This window comes from Pteropus alecto, unplaced genomic scaffold (genome assembly GCF_000325575.1).
Source record: "Pteropus alecto unplaced genomic scaffold, ASM32557v1 scaffold260, whole genome shotgun sequence".
In the NCBI taxonomy this organism is placed as follows: Eukaryota; Metazoa; Chordata; class Mammalia; order Chiroptera; family Pteropodidae; genus Pteropus; species Pteropus alecto.
The window spans coordinates 153513-167524 of record NW_006429595.1 but is presented as its reverse complement, the minus strand read 5'-3'; the positions used below and the strand labels follow the sequence as shown (position 1 = coordinate 167524).

At 48.0% G+C, this 14012-nt stretch overlaps 1 protein-coding gene across 2 annotated transcripts in view; it reads right to left on the bottom strand.

Moving 5' to 3' along the window:
- PHF2 (PHD finger protein 2) overlaps positions 1-13622 on the bottom strand; it is an 88132-nt gene extending 74510 nt beyond the window's left edge. The window contains exon 1 of one of the 2 annotated variants that reach the window (XM_025043061.1): positions 13189-13622. In XM_025043061.1, coding sequence (XP_024898829.1) covers positions 13189-13271 — 83 coding nt within the window. In that variant the 5' untranslated portion in view covers positions 13272-13622. The remainder of the gene's footprint in view (positions 1-13188) is intronic. The other variant, XM_025043025.1, reaches the window with a different exon arrangement.
- Positions 13623-14012: the final 390 nt, after the last annotated feature.

Here is a 14012-nt window from a genome sequence, read left to right as displayed (position 1 = left end):
ATCACGGTGTGATAGTGCCAGCCTGCTCTAGTGGGTGCCCTGAGGCCAGGCCAGTGCTACCTGATCCCTGCCTATCCTGCCACTGTCAGGTAAATGTGCTGGACGTAACAACCATGAGTGCAGCCCCCGCCCCAGGAGCACCCCTGGAACCACCTTCAGGAGCCCCCAAAGGGTACATGGGGATGGGTGTCTGAGCTGCCCCACCTCCCCATAGAGGGATGGCCAGTGGAGCCACCCCTGAGTCCCCATGGCAACAAGGGTCCAATGGGTAGGCTCCCTGAGGCCTGTGTTGAAGGGAAGAAACAGGCTACAGAACAACCAGTGCAAATGAAATCACTTACAAAGAACATGCACAATAAAAACAGTTTCCGAGGGCAAACACATGGAAAAGGTGGGGGCTTGGTCAGGTCAGACCCCATGCTGTTGGGATGTTGTGGGGCAGGGCCAACAGGACATAGTGGGGGCAGCTTCTCGAGGAAATGCCCTCCTGGGTCCCCTTGAGGTGATTCCAGTTCCTTGTGTGGGGACTGCTGTGGCAGACCCCCTCCTGGGGTCCTGGTGACTAATCCACTCAAACAAATTCCAAGGGATGCGCACATGAGGGAATCCCCTTGAGGCTGACTATACTTTCCAAGGGCTGGGGCCAAAAAGATGCCTGCTAGGCTCTGTCCTGAACCACAGCCAGTTCTGGGGCAGAGAAACCCAGCCACCTGGGCCAGCACCAGGAGTGCCACTCTCAAGGACATGACAGAAGGATAGACCTGAGCACCAAGAACCACCACTTGGTAGCTGAGCACCAAGAACCATCACTTGGTAGCCAAGCCCCAGGCCCACGGCGGAGCCAATCCATCTGGAAGGCCCTAAGGAAGGCCCTCCCCAGCCTAGCTCCCCAACCAGGCGAAACCCTTCCCAACCTCAGGGCCAGCCTCCCGGGCTTTCCCACAGCCTGAAGGGCAGCAGACCCCTTCGGGAGGTGCCAAGACACCAGAACCTTCATCCAGCAGGTGAGGTGACAGCCACGAGGGCTGGGACAGATGGACGCTGCCACTTCCAGCTTTCCTGCTCAGCATCGCCACTCATGGAAGTTCAGTCAGGGCACCCTGGGCACCCTGCTGACTGTCCATCTTTTGCAAACACCCAGTGTCCTTTCCCGCAGCCTTTCCAGTGGAATGGGAGCCATGTCTCAAGGTTCTAGTGACACGGAAGTTGGCAAAGCTCCCACCAAGCACAGGACCACATTCAGGGGGGCCGTGTCATTAAAGACACGACCAATTTCACCTGTCGGAATAAGCAGGGCTCACAGCATGCTGAGACTGTGTGAGTCAGGCTTTCCTGTCTCCTCTTAGTGGCATCTAGACTTCTCCTGGGCCCCTGAGTTTTTGGTCACCACAGGAAGCAGGCCTCCCATCCAGGGGGATGAGCAGCTGAAGGCTGCAGGGGCAGGCCGGCCCTCTTGAAGAAAGAACTGCAGCAGCCAGTCAGCTGAGCTACGGGAGGTGCCAAAACAGGTAGGGGGTGCTGGCTGGTGCTACGTGCAACTGTCTTCCTTCTGCTATGGGCACGGGGTCCTGATAGAAACAAGGAAACCTCGTGACACATTTGTCCAAAGTTGCCTACCACGATAGCCATGTGCTTGACCTTAGGCTTTGAGCACCCTATAGCTGTCTCAGCAAAGATCCCGGACCCAGAAAACAAGAGAGAAGGAGCCCTACTAAACAGAAGGGTCAGGAACGTGGAATCAGGAGGCAGCTTGCCCAAGAAGTTGGACGGTTGGTAAATGAGCAACTAAGGAAATGTGCACTCATGCTGGCTGCCATGGACACAATGATTCAAACAGAGACAAGTTATCAAATCTGAAATATTATGGTATGACCCAGTCCCGTGAGAGAGGAGTGAAACTAAGTTAATATGACGCTCGGTGAAGTAGAGTAAGTGGATCGACTTCAGGATATCGACCTTCTGTTTGATGGAATCCCTCACAGGAACCCCAGGTCCACCAAGAACAAGATACTTTTGTAAAAAGAAGAATTAGGGAGAGGAACAAGCTTTCGGCTACAAGACAAGTAAGGTCTGAGGATCTGCTATACAGAATAGGGACTAGAGTTCATAATGTTGTGTTGTATACTTAAAATTTGCCAAGACTTAAAAACTTCAGTGTTCTCACACACACAGAGAAATGGGTGACTATGCGAGGTGAGGGATGTGAAGGTGGGAATCCTTTCACAAAGTATACGGACATCAAATCATCATGGTGTATGCTTTACACATATTATAATTTTATTTGTTGATTATACTTCAGAAAAGCTTAGAGGGAGGGAGAAGGGGAGGTAAATGGGGTAAAGGGGGTCAAATATGTGATAAGAGAAAGAAATCCAATTATAGGAGGTGAACATAGTGTAAATATATATATGCCTTACTGTTAAAGTGTATAGCTGAAACTTATTGGATTTTGTTAATCAATGTCACCATAAAAAATAAAATAAATGAATAGCTGAAAAAATTTTAAAAATCTTGTAAATTGTGTAAGAAAAAGAGCAGAACAGGGTCTCTTCGGACATGCACCCAAGTGGTATAGACCAGCAGTGTGGACATGCACACTGTAAAGCATGTGTGCCTGGTGGTGCATCTGTAGCCATGTGCATTCACGTGCAGTACAAAGTGTGTCTGGCACACTCAGAAAAGGACAAGTGCACAGACACAGACACGGTGTTTTCAGGCTATTCCAGAATGAGCATTGTGAAAATGAATGATCATACTGTGAATGTGGTCAGAAAATATTTTCTGTGAAAACCAAATCCTAAATTTCTCAAGGCGTACATTATTATTTTCGGAATTCTATCTTTACTGTCATACCGAAAGTAGATCCAACTGAAAGTGGCTTAGGTTGCCCTACTCTACCTCCAGGCAGAGCATCTGTAAATATAACTTAGTATCTGTAAGTATCTGAGTGTATATGAGTAATCATTTAGTATTTGTAAATTATGGTTTAAAGGCCCACGCAGGAGGACTTCCCGTTTGCAGAGTACTAACACCTCGGACTGGAACTAGCCTGTGCTGGTCCATGCCCTCAGCCTATCTGGTAAGACTGTCTGTTAGGCTCTATTCAGGGGCCCCCACTGGGGTCAGACCCTCATCGGCCTTGCAAACCACACATTCTGTGGCAAAAGGCCCCAGCTGTTCTCCCCTCATGCAGAGAGCAGTAACTAGGAGCTTAGTTGCTGGTCTGTAGAAGGAAAATGTCAAGGCACACTGAGGAAACTCAGTTCATGGGCTTTGATGTCCTCCAAAGCTGCTGTGTACTTGGGTCCCCACGTAGGGTAGGACACTTGGGCACGAGAGTAGCCGGAGACAGGACGGTCCTGCTGTTCTGGGAAGTCACGGGGTCTGAGGTCAGAGGGCCTCAGTTGCTCTTCCTAGTGCAGTGGGGCTCCACTCCCAACTCACCAGCCTAAGGCCCCCACCCCTGGGATAATCCCAAAGGAGGACATGGGGATCTGACTCGGCAGGGCCCTAGGAGCCTTGAAACTCCACCTGCACAGGGACTGTTGGGGCAGCTCAGGTCATGGGTGCTGATGGGGCCCCTTCTCAAAAGACAGGCTGCAGGCTAGGCAACATGCATTACTGGGGGGTCACTTCAGAAGGCGGGGTGTCGGAAAGGCAAAGACACTCCCACTCCACCGTGGCCTTTAGAGTCAGGGGTCCTAAAGTGGACATCCCCTGCCTGCTCCCAGCTGTGAAGTGGAGAGACACTCAAGCCTTAGTGTCTATAAAACCCACAGTCCACAAAATCTGTGAAATGAAAGGTTGGGCGGGATGACTTCTACACTGTCAATATTATTTTTGTAATTATTTTATTTCTGATTATAAAAGTAATATTATGCTCCGAATAAACTGGAAAGTGAAATAGAAAATCAGTAGGAAAAAAAAATACTCTTAGACCTTTTAACATGTTGGCGTCTTTCCTTCCTGTGTTTTCTGTTTTAAGTAATTAACATCGACTATCATACTATATAGACAATGCTGAATGTTGCTTTTGCTCCCATTTAATGGTATAGCATAAACTTTTTCACATATTATTAAAACCTTATTGTAAACATCATTGTTAATAACTGCATAATTTCCTATTGTGAGTATATTACAATTTACTTAATCATCCCTTCAACTTTATCATCTGAGAGTCTGGAATCCTTGATACAGTAAATGAATGTGCAGAATGTCTCTCTGTTTTAAACCTATTCCAGTGGATTTTTAACAGATATTCCAGATAAAGACATGGTTGCTTTAAAAATCAGAAGCAGGTTTTGGAGCACCTATTCCAGCCATTTCTAGGGAAATAAATTGTATGCAGTCGTAGAGCAAATACCTCTGTTTGGAAGCTCTGAGAATTACAGCCTGCCACCTGGATAAAAAACCCTGAGAGACTCACAAGGTGACTGGGAAGACAAATTTGACCTGAGAGTAAATACAGTCCAAGGTCACATTAACAGAAATATGGACTCTAGACCAAGGGAGGTGAGGCCCTTATCTATAGGCTCCCCCACATCCCTGAGGGCACCAACATGGAGGGTACTTGGGGGTGGGGCCTGGGGACCAGCTCTATGCTTCAATTCTCTAGGAGGCAGCCCTAGAAAGAAAGGTGGGCTGGATCCCCACTGCTGCTGCATCTGGAGAAGGGAGAGACTGGTGCTCTCCAAGGTCCTGTCCTACTGGAACATTCTGTGATCTGTTCTTTGCCTCCCACCTTCTCCCAATAAAGGACAAGAAAAGCAAAGATTAGGATATGGAAACCTGGACAGGCTCTGGCCAGGTCCTTCCCAGGGCTCCAGAGGCCATGACTGCAGGGTGTGGGACTTGGAACAGGGTCGGCACTGTGGCCTCCTATGGCAAGTGCCTTCTGAGGGGTTCCCGACCCTTGTGGCACCGGGACCATGACGCTAAGATGCCATAAGATGGACTTCCAGGGACACTTCAACAGCAGCCAGCACTGGCTGGGGGTCAGTGAGCAATGGTGAAAGGACACTAGCTATGCCATACCACTTCCAGTCTAGCAGCATGTACCTGGGGCTCCTGAGCTGCTCTGAATATTGGTATTCCCATCCCTAAATCGAGGATCCCCATTTGGCTCACAGAGCCATCTGAGGACAAGATGTGGCACACATGGACTTCACACAGAGGGAGCACCAGAGCCTTATGTCCATCCAAGGGACACTCACTGACAGACACCAGACAGCACAGAATTATGCCTCATCCATAAGTTCCACCCTGCAGATGGGACATTTCCAGAAAGACTTGGAAGGATTCTCTTGCCAAGCAGTGGGTAAGAAGGGCAGACTGCCAAGTGTCACTGGGTGACTTCACCAAGAGTCTTTTCTTTCATTAACTAGGAGTGTGTTCACATCACGCTGACAGGCCAGTGCCGGGAGTGACTGCACATTATCCAGAAGTGGACACTCAGGTACGTCCTCCTGCATCCAGATCAATAGCCTCAGCAAAGTGACTGACTGTCTACACAAGGTTCCCCCAGGAGTTTAAGAACAGACCTGAATCCTAGAATCCCAGACTGTCAGGAGAGACATGGAGGAAAAAAGACAAGCCAGCTGGCTCTGCAGCACCTCAGGCCTCCAGTGGCCAGCTTTGAGGGAAGCTGGTGATGGGCTGGCTCCTGACCCATGCTTCCAATGAGAGAGCAGGCCTTGGGACCTTTGAGAGCTGGCCAAGTCCCCAGGTAACAAAGAAGCCCCCAAAACCACAAATGGGCCTGCAGGGAAGGCAGGCCTTGATCGAATAGGCATCAAGCAGCCTCCTGATCCCAGAACCTCAAGTCCAGCTGGCCACAGCCCCCCAGCTGAGAAGGGGCAGCCAGGCCACACGACGAAGACCTGGGAGTGGGGCCACAAGCACTGCTCACTGAGTCACAGGAGGCACAGGCTCCACACTCAGTGTGTGCTGCTCGGGACTCAGGGGCCCTACCCTAGGGACAGAACCAACCTAGAGGGTCCATCCTTTCTGTGGGGACACCTCAGGGTCTGCAAAGAGCAGCAGGAAACTGAGAGGAAACTGGTATGCAGCCTCCATTTCTCGTTTGTGAAAGAGGGGCTTAAACCAAGTGCCCCCGGGACATCCTGCTCCAAAGGTGTGTATGGAAGGCAGGAGCCAGAGTGTAACAGCACAACATGTGCCTGTGAGGCAGGGACTGGAGTGGCCCGAACTCTTCACTTAATCAGCTTTTCAGAGAGGAGGTTCAAAAGGCCAATCTAATTGCATCTCTCTTTTCCAAAGAGTAGTTTGAAATCTAACATAATATAAGTTGGAGACCTAGAAGAAACTGTGAAGAGGGAAAAGTATTGTGACCCTAAACGGTAGCCCTTATGATCAGGGCCATGTGGAGAGCATCCCTGTGTCCATGCCTCAGGAACTACCAAGGGGCTACTGAGTGATGCTGCTTCCTTGGAGGACCACAGGAGGCTCCATGAGCAGTCAGGGTGCTCACATGAGGGCTGGGGTGTGTGAGGGTGCCTGGGAGGAGGGTGCACGAGTCTGAGACATGGCTCCTCAAAGGCACAGAAACCATGAAGGGTCTTTGGTGTCAGGGTCACAGGACAAAGGAGTCTGAGAAGTTACCAGGAGAGCAGGGGGCCAAGGAGACCAGACAGCTGGGCACACAAGGCCTCTGGTAAGAGAACCAGGAGAAGGCAATGGATGGCGATGGAGCAAGGGCTCCTTATCTGTGACCAGGGTACAGCGGTGATGTGAGGTGTTAACAATTGGGAAAACTAAGCTAGAGACAGGCACAAACTCTACCATATCTGCAATATTTTTGTAAACCTAAACCAATTCTAAAATAAAAAGTTTGGAGGAAAACAAAATGAAGGCTGACCTCATAGCAGGACTCAGAAGAAAGGGAGAGGGGCTATTTAGTAAACAGGTAAGCTTTCAGCCTCTGCCAGTCCCAGAGGTCTAGGGGGCCCGGAGAGCCTCTGGGGCAGGAGGAGGGAAAGGACAGGGATACTCGCATCACCTATCTGAGGAAGGCTGTCTCTCAGTTACCTCTCAGATTTAACCTGCTCTTTTTGTCTTCATTAGAAAGCATCTGGGCCACTTATAAAATCCTACAATGGCAGGGAGGAAAGAACTTAAAAGTTGAGTGAGCTCAATAATTAAGACAACTGCAGGCTGAAACAATAATAAAAATAACACATAATGTAGTATAACATGACTGTACACTAAAACTACAGTGAGATACAATGTTTCACCTTCCTGTTTGAATTGACAAAAATCAAAAAGTTCAGAAACAGTGCTGCCTGGTATGTAGGAAAACTGGTACAATTTGTACCAAATTGGTACATCTGAAGATTTTAAAACCTGAAAAACTCTGGGCACCTTTCACCCCAAGACCTTACATCGTGGACTTTACCAACAAATACACTTGCATACATGCCAGTAACCGTATGTACCAGAATGATCCCTGCGCAAAACTAGAGTAGCTCAAGATGAGAAGCAAGCTCGCCCCTAGCCTGAAGACCAGGAGATGAGAAAATGCATCCCAAAGCGAGTGTGAGACCCACTGCCAAAGGCACAGCAGCGTCCCCAGCACACTGGTGTTCCTGAGGAAATGGAGAGGGGTGGTTGTGTGACCCAAGTGCTCTATGAACAGATATCTCTGGAGCTGGAATTCGGGGGAAGACAAGCTTTCACTACATATTCTTTCATTTTTTAAAAAAATTAGCTAATATTCTATTTTCAAATTCATTCAATTTGCTATTTTTAAATGAATAAATGCAGTTTTCCTTAACACGATAAATAAATATAAGACGGGGGATCGGAAGCTCCATTTTCTGTCTGATGAACACAAACACGTTCTGTACAAGTTCAGTTGCCTCCTGCCCTCAACTGGGTGTGACTATGTTCCCCAGGGACATCTGGTCACAAATGAGGGCACTTTTGCTGTCACAGCTGGGGGCTGGGGGGGTGTGCTCCTGGATTAGTGGGCAGAGGCCAGGGAAGCAGCTGCACACCCTGCCATCAGACTCCCCGGCCCCAATGTACAGAGTCGGGCTGAGAAACCCTGATCTAACTACACACTATTTCCCCTGATATGCCCAGTTTGGGGCTAGTTTCAATTATTAAAAAGTTTTTTCTCACACTGAACCCAAATCTGTCTGCCTCCTCCAAGCTTTAATCCTGCACTCGGTTCCTTCACAGCCCAAGGCACAGACAGGCACTGAGTGCCAGCAGAAGCAGAACCACGTGGTGCACTCTAGCCCCACCAAAGCCCACTGCGTTACACGTCCACCTCCATATCTGGGGCTGGGACCAAATTACAAATGTCTGATGTCTGCACAGTGGACAGGTGGCAAGGGCTTTTGGCAGGCAGGGGCCCAAGCAAAGCCCATGGCAGTGCCGGGACCAGACTGGGGCTGGCTACCCAAGCACCCAGACTGGGGTCAGAGGGTCACCATGATGACATGGACCCTGGGAACCTTGAGGCCAAACAGCAGCTATTACTTCCACCCTGCAGCATCTCAGGTGGAGGTCAGGGCAGGAGCAGTATCCAGCGACTCCAGCCTTCCCAAGGGGCAAGCTCGGTGGACTGACAGGACTTCCATCCCCAGGACCCTAGAACCCCATTCCTTACTCCAGGGCCCAGCTGGCCCCTAGCTGGTCTCTTTCCAATCTGCCCCTACATACATGGCCCAAAGCCCTCTGAACTTGGTGAACTAGAGAATGTCATGCCCCTAGATACTAACTTGAGGATAAAATGGGAACTCCCATCCCCGGCCTATAGTACAGGGGCATCTCCACTGCATCATCCCTCCGACATAGTGCACTCTGGGTCACCTGTGGCCACCATCCAGCTGCCCTAGCCATGAGGATACCCTATACTGCCTATGGGGCTGGCCACTGGTATTTGTCACCCAGTAGCACAGGGACCCCAAGCCTTCCTCAGTGCTTCATTCACTGCCCTGAGGTGCTAGACTAGATGAACTGATAGGCTCCTTCACTTGGCGGGCAAGGAGCCAAGCCCCTGACCCCCACAGCAGCCTGTGTGCAATGCCCAGGTTTTCTGAGACAGGGCAGTCCTGGCTGCTTTGGTGTCCAGTGTGAGCACAGTCTGTAAGCACTAGCAGGAACTGCACAACACTGTCCTCGTTGCTCACGACGACTGGAGTGGAAAGTGGGGCTGGGAGGTACCCCGGCCTGGGCAAAGCCCCAGGGATGACTTATCAATGGGTGACCTGGGTCAGCTGCTGGCTCTCTCCCAGCCAGATTCTCCGAAGCAGGTCTGGGGGCAGTGCCCACAGTGCCTTCAGGGAGCTGCTAAGAGGAGGAGATAACAGAAAGTACCTGGTGCTGGGTGCAAACGAGTGGCAGGAAACACCCCCCACACCCCCCACCCCACCACCACCACAAGCTCTCTTTTTATGAGCTGCATATACAAAAAAGCTGGGGAGAGATTAGCCAGAGCTGTTAGAAATTCTGGGAAAGAGACTCCACAGGCACCAATGGCAACTAATCCTCGGAGTTCCACAAACATAGGCAGAAGAGGCTTTAGGGAGAACCCGCCTCCTGCTCCGACATGCACTCCTGTGTTGCTTCATGTAGTACTGCAGGATCCCCCTCCACACAGGGTCTGGGGAGCTCTCAGGAAGCCCCACCTGCCCCTCCCAGCCTTGTTCATCTGGGAGTCAGACTGGATCAGGATGCAGTTTCTGGATTTTTCCAGGATGCCAAGTGTCATGCTGCACCAGAATCTAGGCCTCAGTCTCTTCTGCAGGAAAATGGAGCCCAACCCCACCACCAAATCTGTGTCATCTCTCCAGCTGAAGGCAGGTCAGCCCAGGAAGGTGGTGAGATAGGGCCTGGGCAGGGAAGGGCCCCATGCCCTGCTGGGAAAAATTTCATGTTCCACAAAACACTTTCTCACTGCCCTTCCTGCTCAGCCCAGCTTCCCGGAGATTCGCATCCACACTCTGCCTTGATGGGATTTCTAAGGGGACAGTAAAATGAAGCGCAAAGTTGCAAAGTTACAAGAAGATCTTCAAGCATCAGAGTTCACATATATGTTGGTCTAGGATTGCCAGCCACAGTGAGTTGAGAGATCCAAGCCGAGTCTGGCTGCCCCAGGGATGGGTGTTGATGAGGCTCAGACCTGGCACCAAGGCACTCTCCAAGGCCCATCCAGATACTCACACTGTCCAGAAAGGCAGGATCTGTGCCCAGGCCACGGCCCTGTGAAGCAGAAAATGCCACCCCGTTTGGGGGGACCCAGCCCAGGGTGCACACAGCCAGAGACTGCTCAAAGCTTCCTTGGAAACATGGCGCATCGTTCATTCAACAGCCTAGGCAACCATCTCAGGCACTTGTTCACTGTTCTCATGCTCTACTCAGCTCAGGAAGCAGTGCTGACCCATCCTGCAGGTTCAGGTCCCTTGGGACCCGCCTGCCTTCTGGGGTCTCAGATACCGCCCCCCCGCCCCATAACTCTCATCAATAAAGAGGCACTGGTGGAGGAGCTGTAGGATAGACATATCGCTGACATCCAAACTCGTCATGTTGCCCTTTTTATCTCCACAAGCTGATCTCTCCAACCTGAGTTTGCTCGTCCTCCAGATCAGAAAAGCCCATCACCACCAAGTCTTCAGGGGTGGTGGGAAGGTCAGAGAGGTCATGTACAACACACCTAGCAGTGGGCCCAGACCTGCCCCATTATGGCTTCCTCGAAAGTCAGGGTAAAGGAGATGGAGCCCTGCATAGGGGATCTCCACACAATATAAGGAGCTCTCCACACATGTAGGGGAAATGACTAGCCCAGAATGACACAGGCAAGGCTTAACAAACACTTATAGTTCAAATGGAAAGGAGTCCCCTTCCCCCAGGCATGCAGACACTCTGGTCCCACAGCATCTGTGGGCATGCAGTTAAGTATGTGTACACATAAATGAACACCTGCGCCCTGCACATGTCTGGTTCTAGAAATTCAGTCACCACATGTTAAAAGGTAATTTAAAAAAAAAAAAAAAACGGTAAAAGTACCAGCAATGAACAATCCAAAACAGAAATTACAAAAATGATCCGACTTACAATAGCATCCAAAGGAATAAAATATCTAGGAATGAACTTAACCAAGGGATGAAAGAGTCATACACTAAAAACTATAAAACATTACTGAAGGAAATCAAAGACCTAAATCTAAATTAAAAGATAGCCTGTGCTCATGGATCAGAGATTATAATATTGTTAAGATATCAATACGACCCAAAATGATCTACAGATTCAATGCAATCTCTGTCAAAATCACAACAGCCCTTTTTGCAGAAATAGAGAAGTCAATCCTCAAATTCATATGGAATTGCAGAGTCCTGAAAAGCCAAAACAAAAATTTGAAGAAAGAACAAAGTTGGAGGTCTCATACTTTCTGATTTCAAAACTTACTACAAAGCTACAGTAACTAAAACAGTGTGGTAGTGGCATAAAAGAGATATATAGACCAATGAAATGGAATACAGTCCAGACCTCATATGTATGGTCAAATGATTTTAAGTAAGGCCATCAATATTTTAACAGGAAAAGAATATTCTTTTCAATAAATGGTACTGGGACAACTGGATACCCACATGAAAACAAATGAGGTCGGATCTCTACCTCAAATTACATATAAAATTAACTGAAAATGAATAAAAAAATTAAATACAAAAGCTAAAATTATAAAACTTTTAGAAGCAAAGGGGTAAATCTTCATGACCTTGAATTTGGCAATGCATTCTTAGATATTACACCAAAAGCACAAGCAACAGAAGAAAAAGATAAATTGTACTTCATAAAAATTAAAAACCTTTGTGCATCAATGGGCATTACATAAAAATGAAAAGACAACACACAAATGGGAAAAGATTTACAACTCATATATCTGATAAAAATCCAGTGTCCAGAATATATAAAGAACACTTGCAACTCAAAAATAAAAAAACAAATAACCCAATTTAAAAATGGGCAATATGTTTCAATAGACATTTCTCCAAAGAAGATACACAGACAACAAGCACATGAAAACATGCTTAACATCAACAGCCAGTAGGAAAATGCAAATAGAAACCATGAGATACCACCTCACACCCAGTAGGATGCATATAATTTTAAAAAAAGAAAATAACAAGCATTGGTAAGGATGAGGAGAAATCAGATTGCTCCTACACTGGTGGTAAGAATGTAAAATGGTGCAGCCACCATGGAGAACAGTTTGTTGGTTACTCGGAAAGGTGAACATTGAATAACCTCATGACTCAATAATTCCCAAAAGAACTGAAAACAGGTCTTCAAACAAATATTTGTACACGAATACTCATAGCAGCACTATTGACAATAATCATAGGTGGAATAAGTCCAAATGTCCATCAACAGATGAATAGATACACAAACTCTGGTCTATCCATATAATGGAGTATTATTCAGCCATAAAAAATCAATTAAGTTCTGATACAGGCTACAACAGGAATAAACCTAAAAACATTATGTTAACTGAAAGGAGCCACACACAATAGGTTACACATTGTATGATTCCTTTTATATGAAATGTCTAGAATAGATAAATTCATAGAGACAGAAAATAGATGGTAATCCAGGACTAAAGGAAGAGGAATGGAAACCTGTTGTTTAAGAGATTTGTGGTTTTCTTTTGGGGTGATGAAAATGTTTGGGAACTATATAGAGGTGATGGTTGCACAACATTTTGAATGTATCGAATGCCATAAACTTTGCACTTTAAAATGGTTAATTGTATGGCATGCGAAACTAACGTGCAGCATGCTTAGCAGTGGGCCCTGACCCACCCCATCCTGGCCATGGTCAGCGTAAAGAAGATGGAGACCCGCATTTTTTAAAAAAAGATAAAAGGCTGGTTTATCCATTTGCCTGGACAAATACCACAAGGACTTCAGTTCTCGTGTTCTGAGATCAAAGCCAGCTACTGGTTGGAATTTTAACTTTGTTTTTCCAAGGATGAGCAGTGGACAGATCTTACATGCTTAAAGCACAGATCTTACACCCTTAAAGGGCCAGGTCCCATTCCAGAGTGCATGGTTAAGGTTATCCACCACGCCAAAAGCTAAGAATCAAGACGGAGCAAGAGAAGGAGAGGTGCAAAGATGGAGACACAATTCTAAGGGGAGGCTGGTAGGACACTGGGCACACCTGAGACATGAAGGTTGTTGAAAAGAGCCTGGCTTCCTCATCTGGCGCCGGATGCCACCTTCCTGCAGAAAAGATGTTCCCATCCACGTTTGCAAAACCACATGATGTTTCCTCACAACTCTGACAAGGCTCCCCAGGCTGGCATAAAACTCTTGATCTACAAGTCTGGCTCACATAAAAGAAATCCCGTAAGAGGCAAGGGATCTGCTTTGTTGGCCCAGGAATCCCACAGCCAGTATGGCACCCCACACAGAACACACCCCCCATAAATGTTTACTGAGAAATAAATGAAACTTCTGTCACTGAAGGACTTACCCAGCAACTTCGATTTTCAAACTCTTTAAAATCAATTCTACTGATTTGCTTCCAAAACACTTCAATAGAACAGGTGACTGAAAGAGGGCCAAGAAGCTTTGGGATGTCTGATGTTTAACAGAATTATTCTTATTTCCCAGAGACAGAGACTCTTTACATCAGAGTGGGGACAAGGTGAGGTAGCTGGGTCATCCCCTAAACCAACCGGACCACAGCATCCGGATGCCTCACCACAGGCAGGAGTGTAGGGGCGTGCTGGATCTAGTGGAAGACACAAGAAGCTGTCCAGTGCTAGGCCCAAGTGGTTTTGTGGCACCCTACTGGGGAGAAGGGTCACCATCACTGATGTGATGTCACATTTCTCTACCAAACACATAGACAAGACAGCTCAGAAGGCAACTAGCTGTAAAATCCATCCTTTTCTAATAAAAGCCAATTCCCAGGTGAAGCCCAATCAGTGCTAGTGACAGCCCGCTGGGCTAACAAGGTGCCCAGCCCAAGAGTAACCA